Raw genomic sequence first — 12,645 nt, 5'->3', positions numbered from 1 at the left:
CAGCACATTCACTTTTTTTTAAAAACAAAAAAAAAAAATTTTAATTTTTTTCTTTGGGTTTGTACAAGAAATTTACAGTGTGAAAAATATACAAGTGAAAACGAGGCCATAAACCAGGGTGTTGAAAGGGGCCACTTGGTCACAAACACAAATAAACAAGACATTTCTGAGTTCTTCCTTTGGTCTGACTACAGCCCCTCACCCCATGAGAGAGGCTGCAGAGCTGGAACTCGGGGACCGAACCCCAGTCCCAGCCCTGTCCCCCAACGTGGGCAGGGTGGAGGCAGGCACATCTGGAGCAGCTGGCGCCGTCTGGGTCTCTCTGGCTTGGGATAGGGAAGAATGCAGAGATGAGGGAGTCCCCTCCTCTTTCCAGCTCTCCTGGCTGGGGTTGGCTCGTGAGTATCTGGGGGTGACTGGAGTTGACAGTGACATTGGTAGCAGTTAGGGAGTGAAACAGGTAGACTGAGAAGGAGCCTCTGGGTGACAATAAATGCAGGGACCTTCAAGGGGTCTGATCTTGCTCCTCCAAGCCACAGGGCTACCCCAACTTCCTGGCAGCACCCCAGAGGCCTGGATCCCAGGGGCAAGTCGCTCTGGGGCCCTCAGCGGACGTAGGGGCCTGAGTGAATAGGAGGTTGCTGCCACCCTTCAGCAGAGCTCCCTGCAGGGTTGGATGCCAAGGGCCCTAGATTTCAGTAGCGGTGATCTCCTCCAGGCAGATGCAGGGGGCTGGCTCGGCCAGCCCCAGGTCAGCGAGCTCCCGGGCCTCCAGCTCCAGACTGAGCTGCTGCAGCTCCTGTTCCAGCTGCCGGTTGCGCCGGTACATCTGGATGTAGTTGTGCTGCAGCTGCTTCTGGTAGCGGATCACCTGCTCCTTCTCTGCCTGCCAGGCCTGTCGCTCCCCCTCGAAGTTGTCCCGCTGCTCCTCGCCCCGCCGCCGCTCCTGCTGCAGCTCTGCCCGCAGCCGCTCCACCTGGGCCCGCAGGCTGCCCCCTACCCCAGCTGCTGCCCGCTGTGCCTTGGCCTCATCACTCTCTGCCAGGAGGAAGGGGTCAGCAGTGGCAGGTGGCACGGGGGGGTCCCGGAGTCCGGCCACCTCAGCATCCAACTGCCCAGCTTTCTCCCGCAGACGCTCTGCTTCCTGGCGATGTCGTTGTAGCTCCTGGGAACAGGCTTCCAGCTCCAGCTCCCGTGCCCGGGCTGCTTCCTGGAGGCCCCGTGCCCGGCCCTCACTGACCCGCAGTGCAGCACGGGTCTCTCGCAGTGCGACCCGCAGGGCCACCAGCTCACTGCCCTTCTGTACCAGCTCTGCCTGAGACTCCTTCAGCTGCTGCTTCAGCAGAGAGATCTCGCCTGATTTCTGGCACACCTGGGTTGGGGGAGGAGGAGGTGGTCAGGAACGATGGTGAGAAGGGATCTCCCTGAGGATCAGGCCCTGAGCATCATGCTGGGAATTTGGGGACGAGGAGGTTCAATCATTATCCCATTTTACAGATGCAGACACTGAGGCAAGTATAGTAACATGTCCAAGGTCATATAGCTAGTAAATGGCTGACCTAGAGAATAGATCCAGATCTTTGTCCTTCAACACTAATGTCTTTAAATCATGACACACTGTGCAAACACTGCACTGCCTAGCCCTGCCTGAGGACTGGGGTGGCAAGAGTTGCAGGGGTGGGAGCAAGTGAGGGCAGTGACCACATTGCTGGTTGAGAGGCGGTACAGTGTACTGGTTAGGAGCGCAGAGATCAGAGCCAAACTGCCTGGGTTCAAATCTCAGCTTGGCCACTTGCTAGGTGTGATTTTGGACTCTAGCCTTTCTGGGCCTGTTTCTTCATCTATTAAAATGCAGTTATTAAGAGCACCCACCTCATAGGGTTGTTGTAAGGATTAAATGAAGCATCCCAGGTAACATGCTTAGAATAGCGCCCAGTATGAAGCAAGCATTACATTGTTATCAGTTAGGAGGTAGCTAGGACATGGATCTAGGTGCTAGACCAGACCCATGAGGAGACCTCCACCCAGAAAGTCCTCTTCACACAGAGGGAGGAAGGGGAGGTCTTCTGTGGTGGCAGGCTGAGGGGGTGTGTGACCTTTGTGCCCCTGCTCCCTATTCCTCCCAATCTGGCCCACCTCCCACTTGGTCTCCTCCAGCCGTGGCCCGAGCTCCCGCTGCTCCCGCTCGAAGGTGGCACAGCGCCGTTCCAGCTGCTCGCGCTCCTGCAGCAGCTGCGCAAAGTCATCCTGCAACTGCCGCTTCTCCTGCTGCAGCTGGAACACCTGCAGCTGTAGCAGCTGCTGGGCCCGCTGTGCCCGCTGTGCTGCCTGCTGTGCCTGGGCCGCAGAGTCCTCTCGCAGGGCCTCGCGCTCCCGCTGCCAGTGCCGCTGCCGATCCTCATACGCCTGTGGGTGAGAAGGCAGACCTGGGTCCTGGACGGCTCCCCAGACCTCGATTCTGTCTGCCCCAACACCCCACTCACTGACTGCTCTGATGGGCCCCTGGCCTGAGCTCAGGGAGGGTCAATCCTATTAATAAAAACTATGGCAATAATAACTACCTTTTATAATAATAATAGAAATAACAACAATACTATTAATTAGCAGACGCTTAATACAGCACTTCTTAGCTGCCAGGCATCATTCTAAGCACTTTATACCATTTGCCTTATTTAATCTTCATAACAATCCTATGAAGCCAGAAATACCCCATTTATAGATGAGGAAACTGAGGCTCAGTAAGGCTAAGTGGCTTGGTCAAGCCCAACAGATAGTGAATGGTGGTGCTGGATTTGAATCCATGCAACCTAACGCCTTACCACTTTACAGGTAAGGTCAGACAGCTGGGGTGGGGGTGGGGTCACAACAGCTGCCCAACAACCCCCCCCAGCACCCATGGAAATGCTCCTTGTATTCATTCCCAGCACCTCCGCTGCTCTGCCACGCCACCCCTCACGATCACCGCTGACCGCACCTGGCACACGGTTACCTCGCTCTCATCCAGACTGTCCCGCAGCTGCTGCAACTCTGCCTCGCGATCGCGATCACGGAGCTTTCCTTCCAGGACACAGTGCAGCAGGGCCTCATCAGAAGGCGGTGGAGGGGGCGGGGGTGGTGGGGAGCGCTCCCCACAGGAACTACTGTCAGGGGAGGCCCGGGGACCGCTGCCCAAGAGGCCCCCAGCCATGCGGCCCCCCAAGGAGCCCGTGCTCTTGCTGGAGGAGGACCGACCACTGTCTGAATGGGAGGGCCCAGCAGGGGCCCCTCGGGCTGGCCCAGACAGTGGCCCCCGCCCAGGGCCGTGGGAGGGCAGGTGTCCACCTGGAGAGTTGGTGGCCGCCTCAGCACCCCCGGTGCTGTAGGTGGGCAGGCTGGACAATGAGTTTCGGCCAGAGTCGGACAGTGTTCCGGACGGGCAGCCGCTGGCCCAGCCACTCAGTGCCAGGGGCTTGTCGGCAGCCGAGGAAGAGGAAGAGGAGGAGGAGGAGGCAGGGCCCCCAAACAGCTGTGTCAGGCTCCCTTGGCTCCCAGACAGCCCAGAGGCCCGAGGACCCAGGAAGCTAGGTAGGGATGGTGCCCCTCGAGGTTTGGGCAGCACTGGCTTGAAGGCTGTTGGGCGGATCAGGATTTTCTCCATGTTCTGAAATGAGGTAGCCATGTAACACTGGGGATGAGCTGCCCAGTCTTTCCAAGCCCTTATCATAGTCCCTGTCCTCCCACCTGGGGTCCCAATCCCCACACATTAATAGCAATTGCAAACATCACCTGGTAGGGCAGTGGTTAAGAGCTCAACTGCTAACCAAAAGGTTGACAGTTCGAATCCATCAGCTGCTCCTTGGAAACACAATGGGGCAGTTCTACTCTGTCCTGTAGGGTCTCTACAACTCGACAGCAACGGGTTTGGTTTTTGGTTTACTATCAGCTGAGGGCCTACTGAGTGTCAGCTTTTTGTCAAGCAATTTTAAAAAGGTTCATCTCTAATCATTACAACAGCCATTCAAGCAAAATACCACTATCCCCATATTACAGATGAGGAAATGGAGGCTCAGCAAGGCTAAAGGCCTTGCCCAAAGTCAAACACATAGTTGTAATAACAGTGATTTAAGCAGCTAACATTTATTGAGTACATGCTGTGTGCGAAGCGCTACACTGTGCACTTTACATACATTGTTTAATTCTTAGAACAACCTTACTCAGGCTGACCTATTATCACCAGTTTACAGATACTGGAACAAAGGCTTAGAGAGGGTAAGCAACTTTCCTGAGGTTATACAGCTACAACGAGGCAGAGCTGGGGTTAGAACCCAAGTCTGGTGAATCTGTAGGCCACACTCTTTCCTCCAAACAGGCCTCCAAATTCCAGCTTCCCCAGGGGACTCCTGTCTCCACCCTGCCCCACAGGAAGGGCTGGTCCTCACCTTCTCCAGCTTTCCAGAGACAGGGACGAGCTTTGGCGGGGGGCCACGGAGGTGGGCATTGTGTGCCCGCTGCTCTCGCGCATCCTCAACATCACTGCTGGGGCTGGGGGGTGACTCTGTCCGGAAGTCCTCATTGATATAGGTGAAACTCGTGCCAGGGACAGCCTTCCTGGGGGGTACATCTGGGCATAGTGGCTCCTGTGCCCCATAGCCACCCCGTAGCAGACCATCTTGCTGGCGGAAGAAGGTGGGACCAGGGGGGCCGTGGTGGCGGGGAGGAGCTGGCCCCCCTGGGCAGGGACGGCCTGAGATGAGGCTGCTCACGCTGCCCATGGCTGGAGTTTGTGGGGCAGTGGCGGCCTCAGGGGTGGGCTCCAGTGGCACCGGCAGAGTCTGCACAATAGCCATGGTAGCAGAGGCTCAGGCCTGGCCAAGGGCCTCCGGGGCAACCTGTGAGCAGGGTCATGGTATCAGAGTCCCTCCCTACATTAACCTTGAGCCCCCTCCCTATACCAGGGTCTGAAGCCCTCTCCTGAGCCCTTGTCCCAGGCCAAACGGCGCAACCAATAACAAGCCCTGATCCCCGACCAAAGCTCCCCTTTAATGCATTGGCATGAACCTCAATTCTCCCTGGGCCTCAGATCACTGCAAACTTTATCTGGACAGGGGTGAGGATTGAGTCCACTGAGCAGAGATGATGAGGAAGATGGGAAGCCTGGGTGGTTCCATGCAGGGCCCCTTAGCAGCAAAGGCCCAGGTCAAGGCCCAAGCCCAAACCCATACCCCCACATAGGGGCCAGGGCTCAAGGAAGAAGCCCTCCCTACAAGCTCCCAGCACAGGTCCCTAGTCCCCTGGGACAGGTAACCTCATTACAGGGCAGTCTGGGCAAAGACAACCTCAGGGACACCATAAGCAACTCAGATGGTAATTAGAGAACAAACAGCCAAGGCCAGGCAGTGCCCAGCCTCCCCCAGCTGGACCTCAGTTTCTCCTAGACAGAGAGGCAGCAAGGGTGGAGCCTGCCAAACAAGAAACCCAGAGTTCTTAGGGAGCCCACAGGTGCCCTCTGGGGTCTCTTGCCTCCCAGAGGTGGATGCAGGCTCACACTTGTTTCCATGACAACTCCTAGCCTCCCCATACCCAATCAGGCCTAAAGAAGCCTACAAAGTCCCTGCCCCACTGCCAACCTCTATGAAACCTTCCAGTGTTAGCGAGTTTCCCAAAGTAACCCCGAGAGTATGAAGATAGAAGGGCCTCCTCCAACAAATTCTTCAAGCCAAAGGCCCCACCCTCACCTCTGGCAGCTGCTCCAGAATCTCACTTCCCTGGAGTCCAAAGAAAAGGGCTCCACCTCCCCAGGCCCTACTCCTTCCTGGGAGGGGACAGCAAGCCTCCACCCGGAACTCCCTCCTCAGTCCTGAGGCAGATGACCAGAGCTTAGGCATCTGCTGAAGTCATCATATAGAGCAGGGGCCAAGAAGTGGACAGGGTTGTGTGGGAGCAGGAATGTGTGCATCTACTGGTGTATATGTGACTATATGCATAACTTGTCCTCAAATTTGTCGCCGTGGAGTTGACTGCCTTATAGGGTTTCCAAGGCTGTAATATTTACAGTCTGCTTCTGGTAAGATTTACAGCTTCGGAAACCTACAGAGCAGTTCTACTCTGTCCTATAGGGTTGCTGTAAGTAGGAATCTACTCAATGGCAGTGGGTAATCTTTACAGAAGCAGACTGCCACATCTTTCTCTCAAGGAGTGGCTGGTGGATTTGAACCACCAACCTTTCAGTTGGCAGCCAAGCACTTAACCACCACGCCACCAGAGCTCCTTAACTATGTGCACGACCAAGAACAAAAACCAAACCCATTGCCATTGAGTTGATTCTAATTCATAGTGACCCCGAAGGACTGAGTAGAACTGCCCCATAGGGTTTCCAAGGAGCAGCTGGTGGATCTGAACTGCTGACCTTTTGATTAGCAGTTAAGCTCTTAACCATTGTGTAACCACGGTTTCCGTCTATATGCATAGGAGGAGGAAAATGAGCACTGTGTGTATATATGAGTGAAAATCTGTCAGAAAACATCATGAATAAGTGTATGTGACAGTATATAACATCTGGATAGTCAGTATACTCATATGTATTAAAACAAAACAAAAACAAAAACACTGCCGAGTTGATTCTGGCTCATAGCGACGCTATAGGACAGAGAACTGCTCCATAGTTTCCAAGGAGCACCTGGTGGATTTGAACTGCCGACCTTTTGGTTAGCAGCCAAAGCTCTTAACCACTACGCCACCAGGATTTCCCTCGTATGTACAGACATGAATAATGTGTGCATTCATGTGTACATCTTACAAGAGTATATATGGGTAAATCTGAAACCAAACCAAACCCATTGCTGTAGAGTCAATTCCAACTCACAGCGACCTCATGTGACAGAAAACTGCCCCATAGTGTTTCCAAGGAGTGGCTAGTGGATTCAAACTGTCGACCTTTTGGTTAGCAGCTTAGCTCTTAACCACTATGCCACTATTAGAAAGTATGTGAAAGTTATGAATGCATAGGTATAAACCAAAAACCAAACCCAGTGCCATGGAGTCGATTCCGACTCCTAGCGACCCTACAGGACAGAGTAGGACTGCCCCATATATATATATATATATATATATATATATATATATATATAGGTATATACCACTGATTTTAATGAGTGACTATATAAGAGAATTACATTTGAACAGATGTTATCAGTACATTCACATATACATGAATATGTATGAACTTACGTGTAAACTCATCTGTATATCCTACACATGTGGATGAATAAGATGTGTGTGAACAGAAAGGTGTGTACAAAGGACTGTGTGTGAATACGAGCCTGTGTGGGAGTGGGTGGGTGCCTGAGTGGCATGCAGGGCCAACTGGGTGAGTGGGAGCCTGTTTTCTTCCCTCTCTGGAATGCAGGGAGAGGTGAGACACACATTATCCCACTCCTTTCCCTAACCTGGTCCCCATCTTTCTTGCTTGTGCTCTTTAAGTTCATTCCTCTCTTCCACACCCAAGTCAAAAGACCCTGGAGGCCAGGAAGGTGACCGGACCAAGGGGAGAGGGGCTGGGAGCTGGGGATCAGTGTCGTTCGGGCTGAAATCATAGGCCCCTTTGGAAAGCCCGGAGTGAGAGCATCCCACAAGTCCAGGGCGAGTAAGGCAGAAAGAACACCCCCTCCTCTCCTTCAATTCCTCCCTCTCCTGCCGGACCACCCCAGGGCAAGAGGATATCAGTGGGAAGGGGCTTCTTAGGGGGCCAAGTGGGGCGAGCATTTCTCCACTTTAGTGAGCACAGAGAAAATGAAAACTGAGGGGAGGAGACGGCCTCAGAGAAAGAAAGACGGGTACCTCAAACACATGAGACAAAGACTCGGAGAGGCCCGGAGGGTCCGGCACACAAGAAGCCCGGCAGGCCCAGTGAGCCAGGGCCCTAAAACTGAGGTCAGAAACAAAGCTGGGCCCCGAGAGCCAGACGCCCGGGGAGCCAGAGCCAGGCGTCTGCAAAGCCAGGCCCAGCCAGCCTGGGCTCCCGCTCTTGGAGCCGAGAGAGAAGGAGGGGCAAGTGGAGGCTCCATTTTGAGAAATGCGTTTGTGGCTGTGGGAAAAGGGAACCCCTCGCCCTCCAACTGCTCCCTGGGAAATCTCTGTGGCACGGGAAGCCCCCGCTCAGTGGGCAAGGGACTGGCTGGGGCGGGGGGGCAGGGCGCTCAGCCAGGGCCGGGGGGGGGGTTTGGCCAAGGTCCAGGCTCCCACAGACCTCAGTTTTGGGGGCTGCGGAGTTGGGGAAAGTCTCCCCCCACCCAAACTCCCGGGAGCAGTGAAGCGGGATCAAGTCTGGGATCACGAGTTCTCATTCCGCGACAGGAAGCCAGGAGCCTCCGACCCACCCTCAAGAGTCCAAAAGAGCGCCCCCCCTTCCATAAAGTCTGGGCAGCTGCGGATTGCCGGCCCCCCACTGGCCCTCCAGCGTGCAGAAGGTGGGGGCGCCCCACGTCGCCTCCCGGATGCGACCCCCCTCACCTCCGCTGCGCTGCTCCATGCTCAGCCCTGAGCCGCCCCCAGCGCTCCACAGGCGCGCAGCCCCGCTCCAGCCCGCGCGCCGGCCACTCGGAGCCGCCCGGCCGGCCCGGCCCCGCCTCCGCGGCGCCCCCCGGCCCGGGCCAGCCCCCGTCGGCCCGAGTGGGCGGGGCGGGGCGGCGCGGGGAGGGGTCCGAGGGCGGCCCCGCCCCCGGGCGCGGACACGCGCAAGAACCTTCACGTCACGCGTGTCCGGCGCACGCGGGACCTGCACGGCGGGAGCCAGGCTCTCTCCCACCGAGGACTAGTGTCTGTGGGCTCGGGGGCTCAGGACTCGGCGGCAGCGGGTCACCCTCTCCCCCTCAACCAGGGCCCCGGGCCCGGCGGCAGCTGGTCATTGTTTGAGCACAAAGGGCCCGGCGCGGCGGCGGCTGCCCCTCCCCCTCCGCTTCGCTAGTCGGAGCCTCTCCCCAAGACACACTCTCCAGCTTTAGAGTCCATACGGGGAGGCCTAGGGTCAGATGCCCCCTTCCCGGTCTGCCGGGGTCCTGCACCCCAGCACAAGTCTGGGGGCGAGGCTCGGCCGGTGCCTGCCCCACCCGCAGTGGGTCGCCGGCGGCACACTTGGATTTGCGGAGGCGGCGCCACCTGGCGTCCAGTTTGGAGAAGACACCCAGCCACACATTCCCTCCCTTCCCTTCATGGGAGTCCCTATCCCACTCCCCACTCCTCGCGAGCCTAGGTCTGTCCCTGGCACGGCTCCATTCTCCTCAAGCTTCCTTCGGAACTCTTTGCAAAGACGCTTGGACAGAGGCGGCCCCTGGCCCCCCAACAATCACTGGGGTGAACCGGTCCAAACCTACAGTCCAAACCTACACCAGCCTCACGGCAAACAACATTCTACTCCCTTTCCCAGGGTCACAAAAATCCTCAGCCTCTCGCAAACAAACAGTCTTCTTAACACCTACACGGTCTTCCCCACATTCAGTCTCACACATCCACAATCTCACACGGTCTCATCCATCGCATGGTCCCATGTTCCTTCTTCTCATATCTTTGAGGCCAATTCACGCAGATGCACACTGTCACACGCCTTGTTTTGCAGTCTTTCACATCCAGTCAAAATCTTAAATAAATACACTTAGTCTCCTAACGATCTTTCAGACATTGACAGTCTTATTCACAGTTGCTCACAGACAACTTTTTACACATACACATTATGTTTTACAAACATATTCCTCCACACAGATTTTCCCTCAAGGGTCTCTATGACCTGGTCAGGTCAGCTGATGCTGGCACCCCTGGGCAAGGACGGCCTCCCTGTCCCCCAGGGCCAAGGCCTGCCAGAGCTCGGCTCCGCCCCAGGAAAGAGCATCCCCCCTTCCAGGCCACAGCCCTGGCCGGCTCTCAGCTCTATTTTTAGCTCTATGGAAAGGGTTGTTTTTCTTTTTCCCTGGAAAGGGAATCACAGCCCAGCTACCCTCAGGCTCATCCCAGACCCTTTGCCTCACAAGAACAGCCTGAGGCCCCCTCCCCAGAAGAGACCCCCTTGTCTGGCCTTTTCCTGATCCCAGCCTCCAGGGACACCAAGTGCCTCCACCCCTTCCCGGCAGTCTGCCCAGAAGCTCAAGCAGCAGCTGGGCTCAGCATGTGTGTAGGGGGGCGGCGTGGGGGCGGAGAGGGAGACAGAGGACCGCTGCCCACCACCCTCGGGGAGAGCTTGGACTCCTTTCTGCTAGAGGGGGTAGGCCCAGTCGGTATGAAGGGCTGTTTATACTCATGCGCTCTCTGGCGGGGGTGGGGGGGCTTCCACTCTTGCATGGGTGGGATTTCTGTTCCTCCATTCGGGGGAGGAACTCCCAGTCTTGTCAGAGGGGATGGGGTGGTAGGAAGGGGATCCACAGACACTCAAGCAGCTGCTCCCTGGGATGGGAGTACCGGGCGGTAGGGGGCAGCTGTCCATTGCTACCAAGGAGAGTACCCCCTCATACCTTCAGGGATGGGAACACTACGAATATGTTCAGGGGAGGAAGGGCGAGGAGCCCAGTTAATCCCACCCCCGCCCAACAGTCTCCAATTCGGTGCCACCCCGGCTCTAGGGGGCGTTGTGCTCCCATTTCTGGGGGAGGGCTTATCACCGCTCGAAGGTCGAGGCGTAGAATGGAATACTGCCCATTGTGGAACCGTGTAAGCTCGCCCGGGCCTGGGGAGGGGGTCCCTGCAAGTGGCAGGAGTCGGGGGAGTACAGCCACAAGGCTATGGCACAATCACGTGCTCGGCGCCTGTTTACGTCTCAGTCTTCACCTGGCTGCGGTGGGGAAGCTGGAACCTCCCGATGCGTCCCACCCGGTCCGCCCCCGTCGGCGCTCACCGGGCTGCCCCTCTCCCCCGCCCCTACCAAGTACGCGACAGGAGAGTGCCCTGCCCGGGGGGGGGGGTCCTCGCGGGCCGGTGGCGCTGTCCCTGAGACTGCAAGGGTAACCCACTGGGCACCTCCTTTTCTGAATGCACGTGTGTTCGTGTCCCACGTGCGTGCGTGTCTCTGTAGCACGCGTGTGAGCCCCTCAGTGCAAGTTTCTGTCTCGCCTCCTTGTGCAGAGTTCCTTGCCTGTCCCCCATGGAGTGGGGACCTCCCTCTTCACCCCAGCCCTCAGCTTTCCGGGACGGGGAAAGTTCGCTCCGGAGCAGGAATGTGCTGGAGGCGGGAGTTCCTACACCTCCGCAGTCCCGCCACTCACCCAGCACCACCTGCACCGCGCTCCAGCTCCAGTCCGGTGCCTGCTCCAGCGGGGGAACCTCTGCGCGGCAGATCTGCCGGCTTCCAAGCCCGCTCAGGGCTCCGGGAGCCCGCCTGGCCCGGCCTGGTGAAGCGGGGCGGGGCGGCTGAGGCCGCGCCCCCGACCCAGGGAGGGGAGTGGTCTGCCCGGCACCCCCTCAAGAGCCAACCCAGTACCCAGCAGAAGCTGGACAGTGGCCCGAGGCTGCTCCTCTGGCCTCTGACTTCACCAGCTTCCTGAACTTGGCTTTCAACCTAGGGAAGGGGCGAGCAGCACGTGACCGAGAGCTAAGCTACTGGCCGCCTAACTAAGCTGGCTATAGGGCTTGACGGGGCCACCTTCCCTGCTCCATAGGGAGCCCAATCTGGTCCACTCCCAGCCCACTTCCCAAACAGGGAAAATCCCTGGGGAACAGACAAAGAAGTCTCGGGTTTCACCAAAACAGCCCTCCCCCCACTTCATCTTGGGGCTGCCCAAGCAGAACCAGCGCCACCCTCTTGACTGGAGTAGGTGTCAGCCCAGGTGAGGAGGCCTGCCAGTTCTGGCTCCCATGGGGCATGGCCAAGCTTCCCTTAGACTCATAAAGTCCCACCCACATGCACAAACAGGAAGTTGGCCTGTATTGCAGGGAGGCACCCAGGACTTCCTCCCCCCATGGCACCCAAAGCAGCCTGTGTCTGCAGGTATCTGGGCCATATTTGCAGCCTGAGTACTTGAGCTGTAGGAGACTCCAGTGAGTTTCCTATTTTCTCAAACCCATCCACAGTAGTCGGGAAGCTGCTGGAAGGCCAAAGCTGCCCCCTCACCCTGGAGACCCTTCCTCTCATCAAGTATGAGGCACAGTGTCAATCTGAGGACAGGACCTCACTTGACCAGGTTCTCTCTGAGCTCTCAGGGAGATTCTTACATCTAGCTGGAGGGAGGCAGAGCTGGTTCTATCCCAGGTAATGTCCACTTTGGCTGGGTACGTGGACAGCGGGCCTCCAGGGACCTTAAATAGGGCCCGGGGGTCTCCACTGCTTTCTACACTCCAGGAGCTCCTGTATCTACTTAGGGCCATATCTTGATATGGGGAGTTTAAGGCAGGTGTGGAGTGGAAGATGTTTGGGTAGGGGGTGGGGCTAGCAGTATTTATCTTCCCCTCCCCCTCATCATTCTGGTTTCTGCTGCGTGGGGGTGTCTGCTAGGAGGGTGAGGCAAGACAAACAGGCAAGTATGTATCCATCCCTGTATCCCCAATTCCCACAAAAACCTCAGAGGTTCCCAGGAGGGAACCTCTGAGGATTTCCTGAGAACAAATCCGGCTTCTAAGAGACCAGAATGTCAAGCCCACGTCCTCATAGGCAGGACTGACCTGGTGTTCTGAGTCTGGAAGGCATGGCTG

At 57.0% G+C, this 12,645-nt stretch overlaps 1 protein-coding gene across 2 annotated transcripts; it reads right to left on the bottom strand.

Moving 5' to 3' along the window:
- Window positions 1-2: 2 nt before the first annotated feature.
- On the bottom strand, window positions 3-11,697 carry LZTS2 (leucine zipper tumor suppressor 2). 2 transcript variants are annotated; one of them, XM_049855459.1, is made up of 5 exons: window positions 11,223-11,697; window positions 4,419-4,868; window positions 2,990-3,640; window positions 2,137-2,406; window positions 3-1,372 (listed from the first exon to the last, which is right to left on the bottom strand). In XM_049855459.1, exons 2-5 carry the CDS (start codon window positions 4,824-4,826, stop codon window positions 689-691), a joined length of 2,013 nt encoding a protein of 670 aa, XP_049711416.1. In that variant the 5' UTR covers window positions 4,827-4,868; window positions 11,223-11,697; the 3' UTR covers window positions 3-688. The 2 variants fall into 2 exon arrangements, with proteins under 2 accessions (XP_049711416.1, XP_049711415.1); XM_049855458.1 differs by lacking the exon at window positions 11,223-11,697 and adding an exon at window positions 8,488-8,598.
- Between the last annotated feature and the right edge of the window lie 948 nt (window positions 11,698-12,645).

Source organism: Elephas maximus, chromosome 16 (assembly GCF_024166365.1).
Source record: "Elephas maximus indicus isolate mEleMax1 chromosome 16, mEleMax1 primary haplotype, whole genome shotgun sequence".
In the NCBI taxonomy this organism is placed as follows: Eukaryota; Metazoa; Chordata; class Mammalia; order Proboscidea; family Elephantidae; genus Elephas; species Elephas maximus.
Note: the sequence above shows the minus strand (reverse complement) of the source record. Positions and strands in the feature narration are given on the sequence as shown.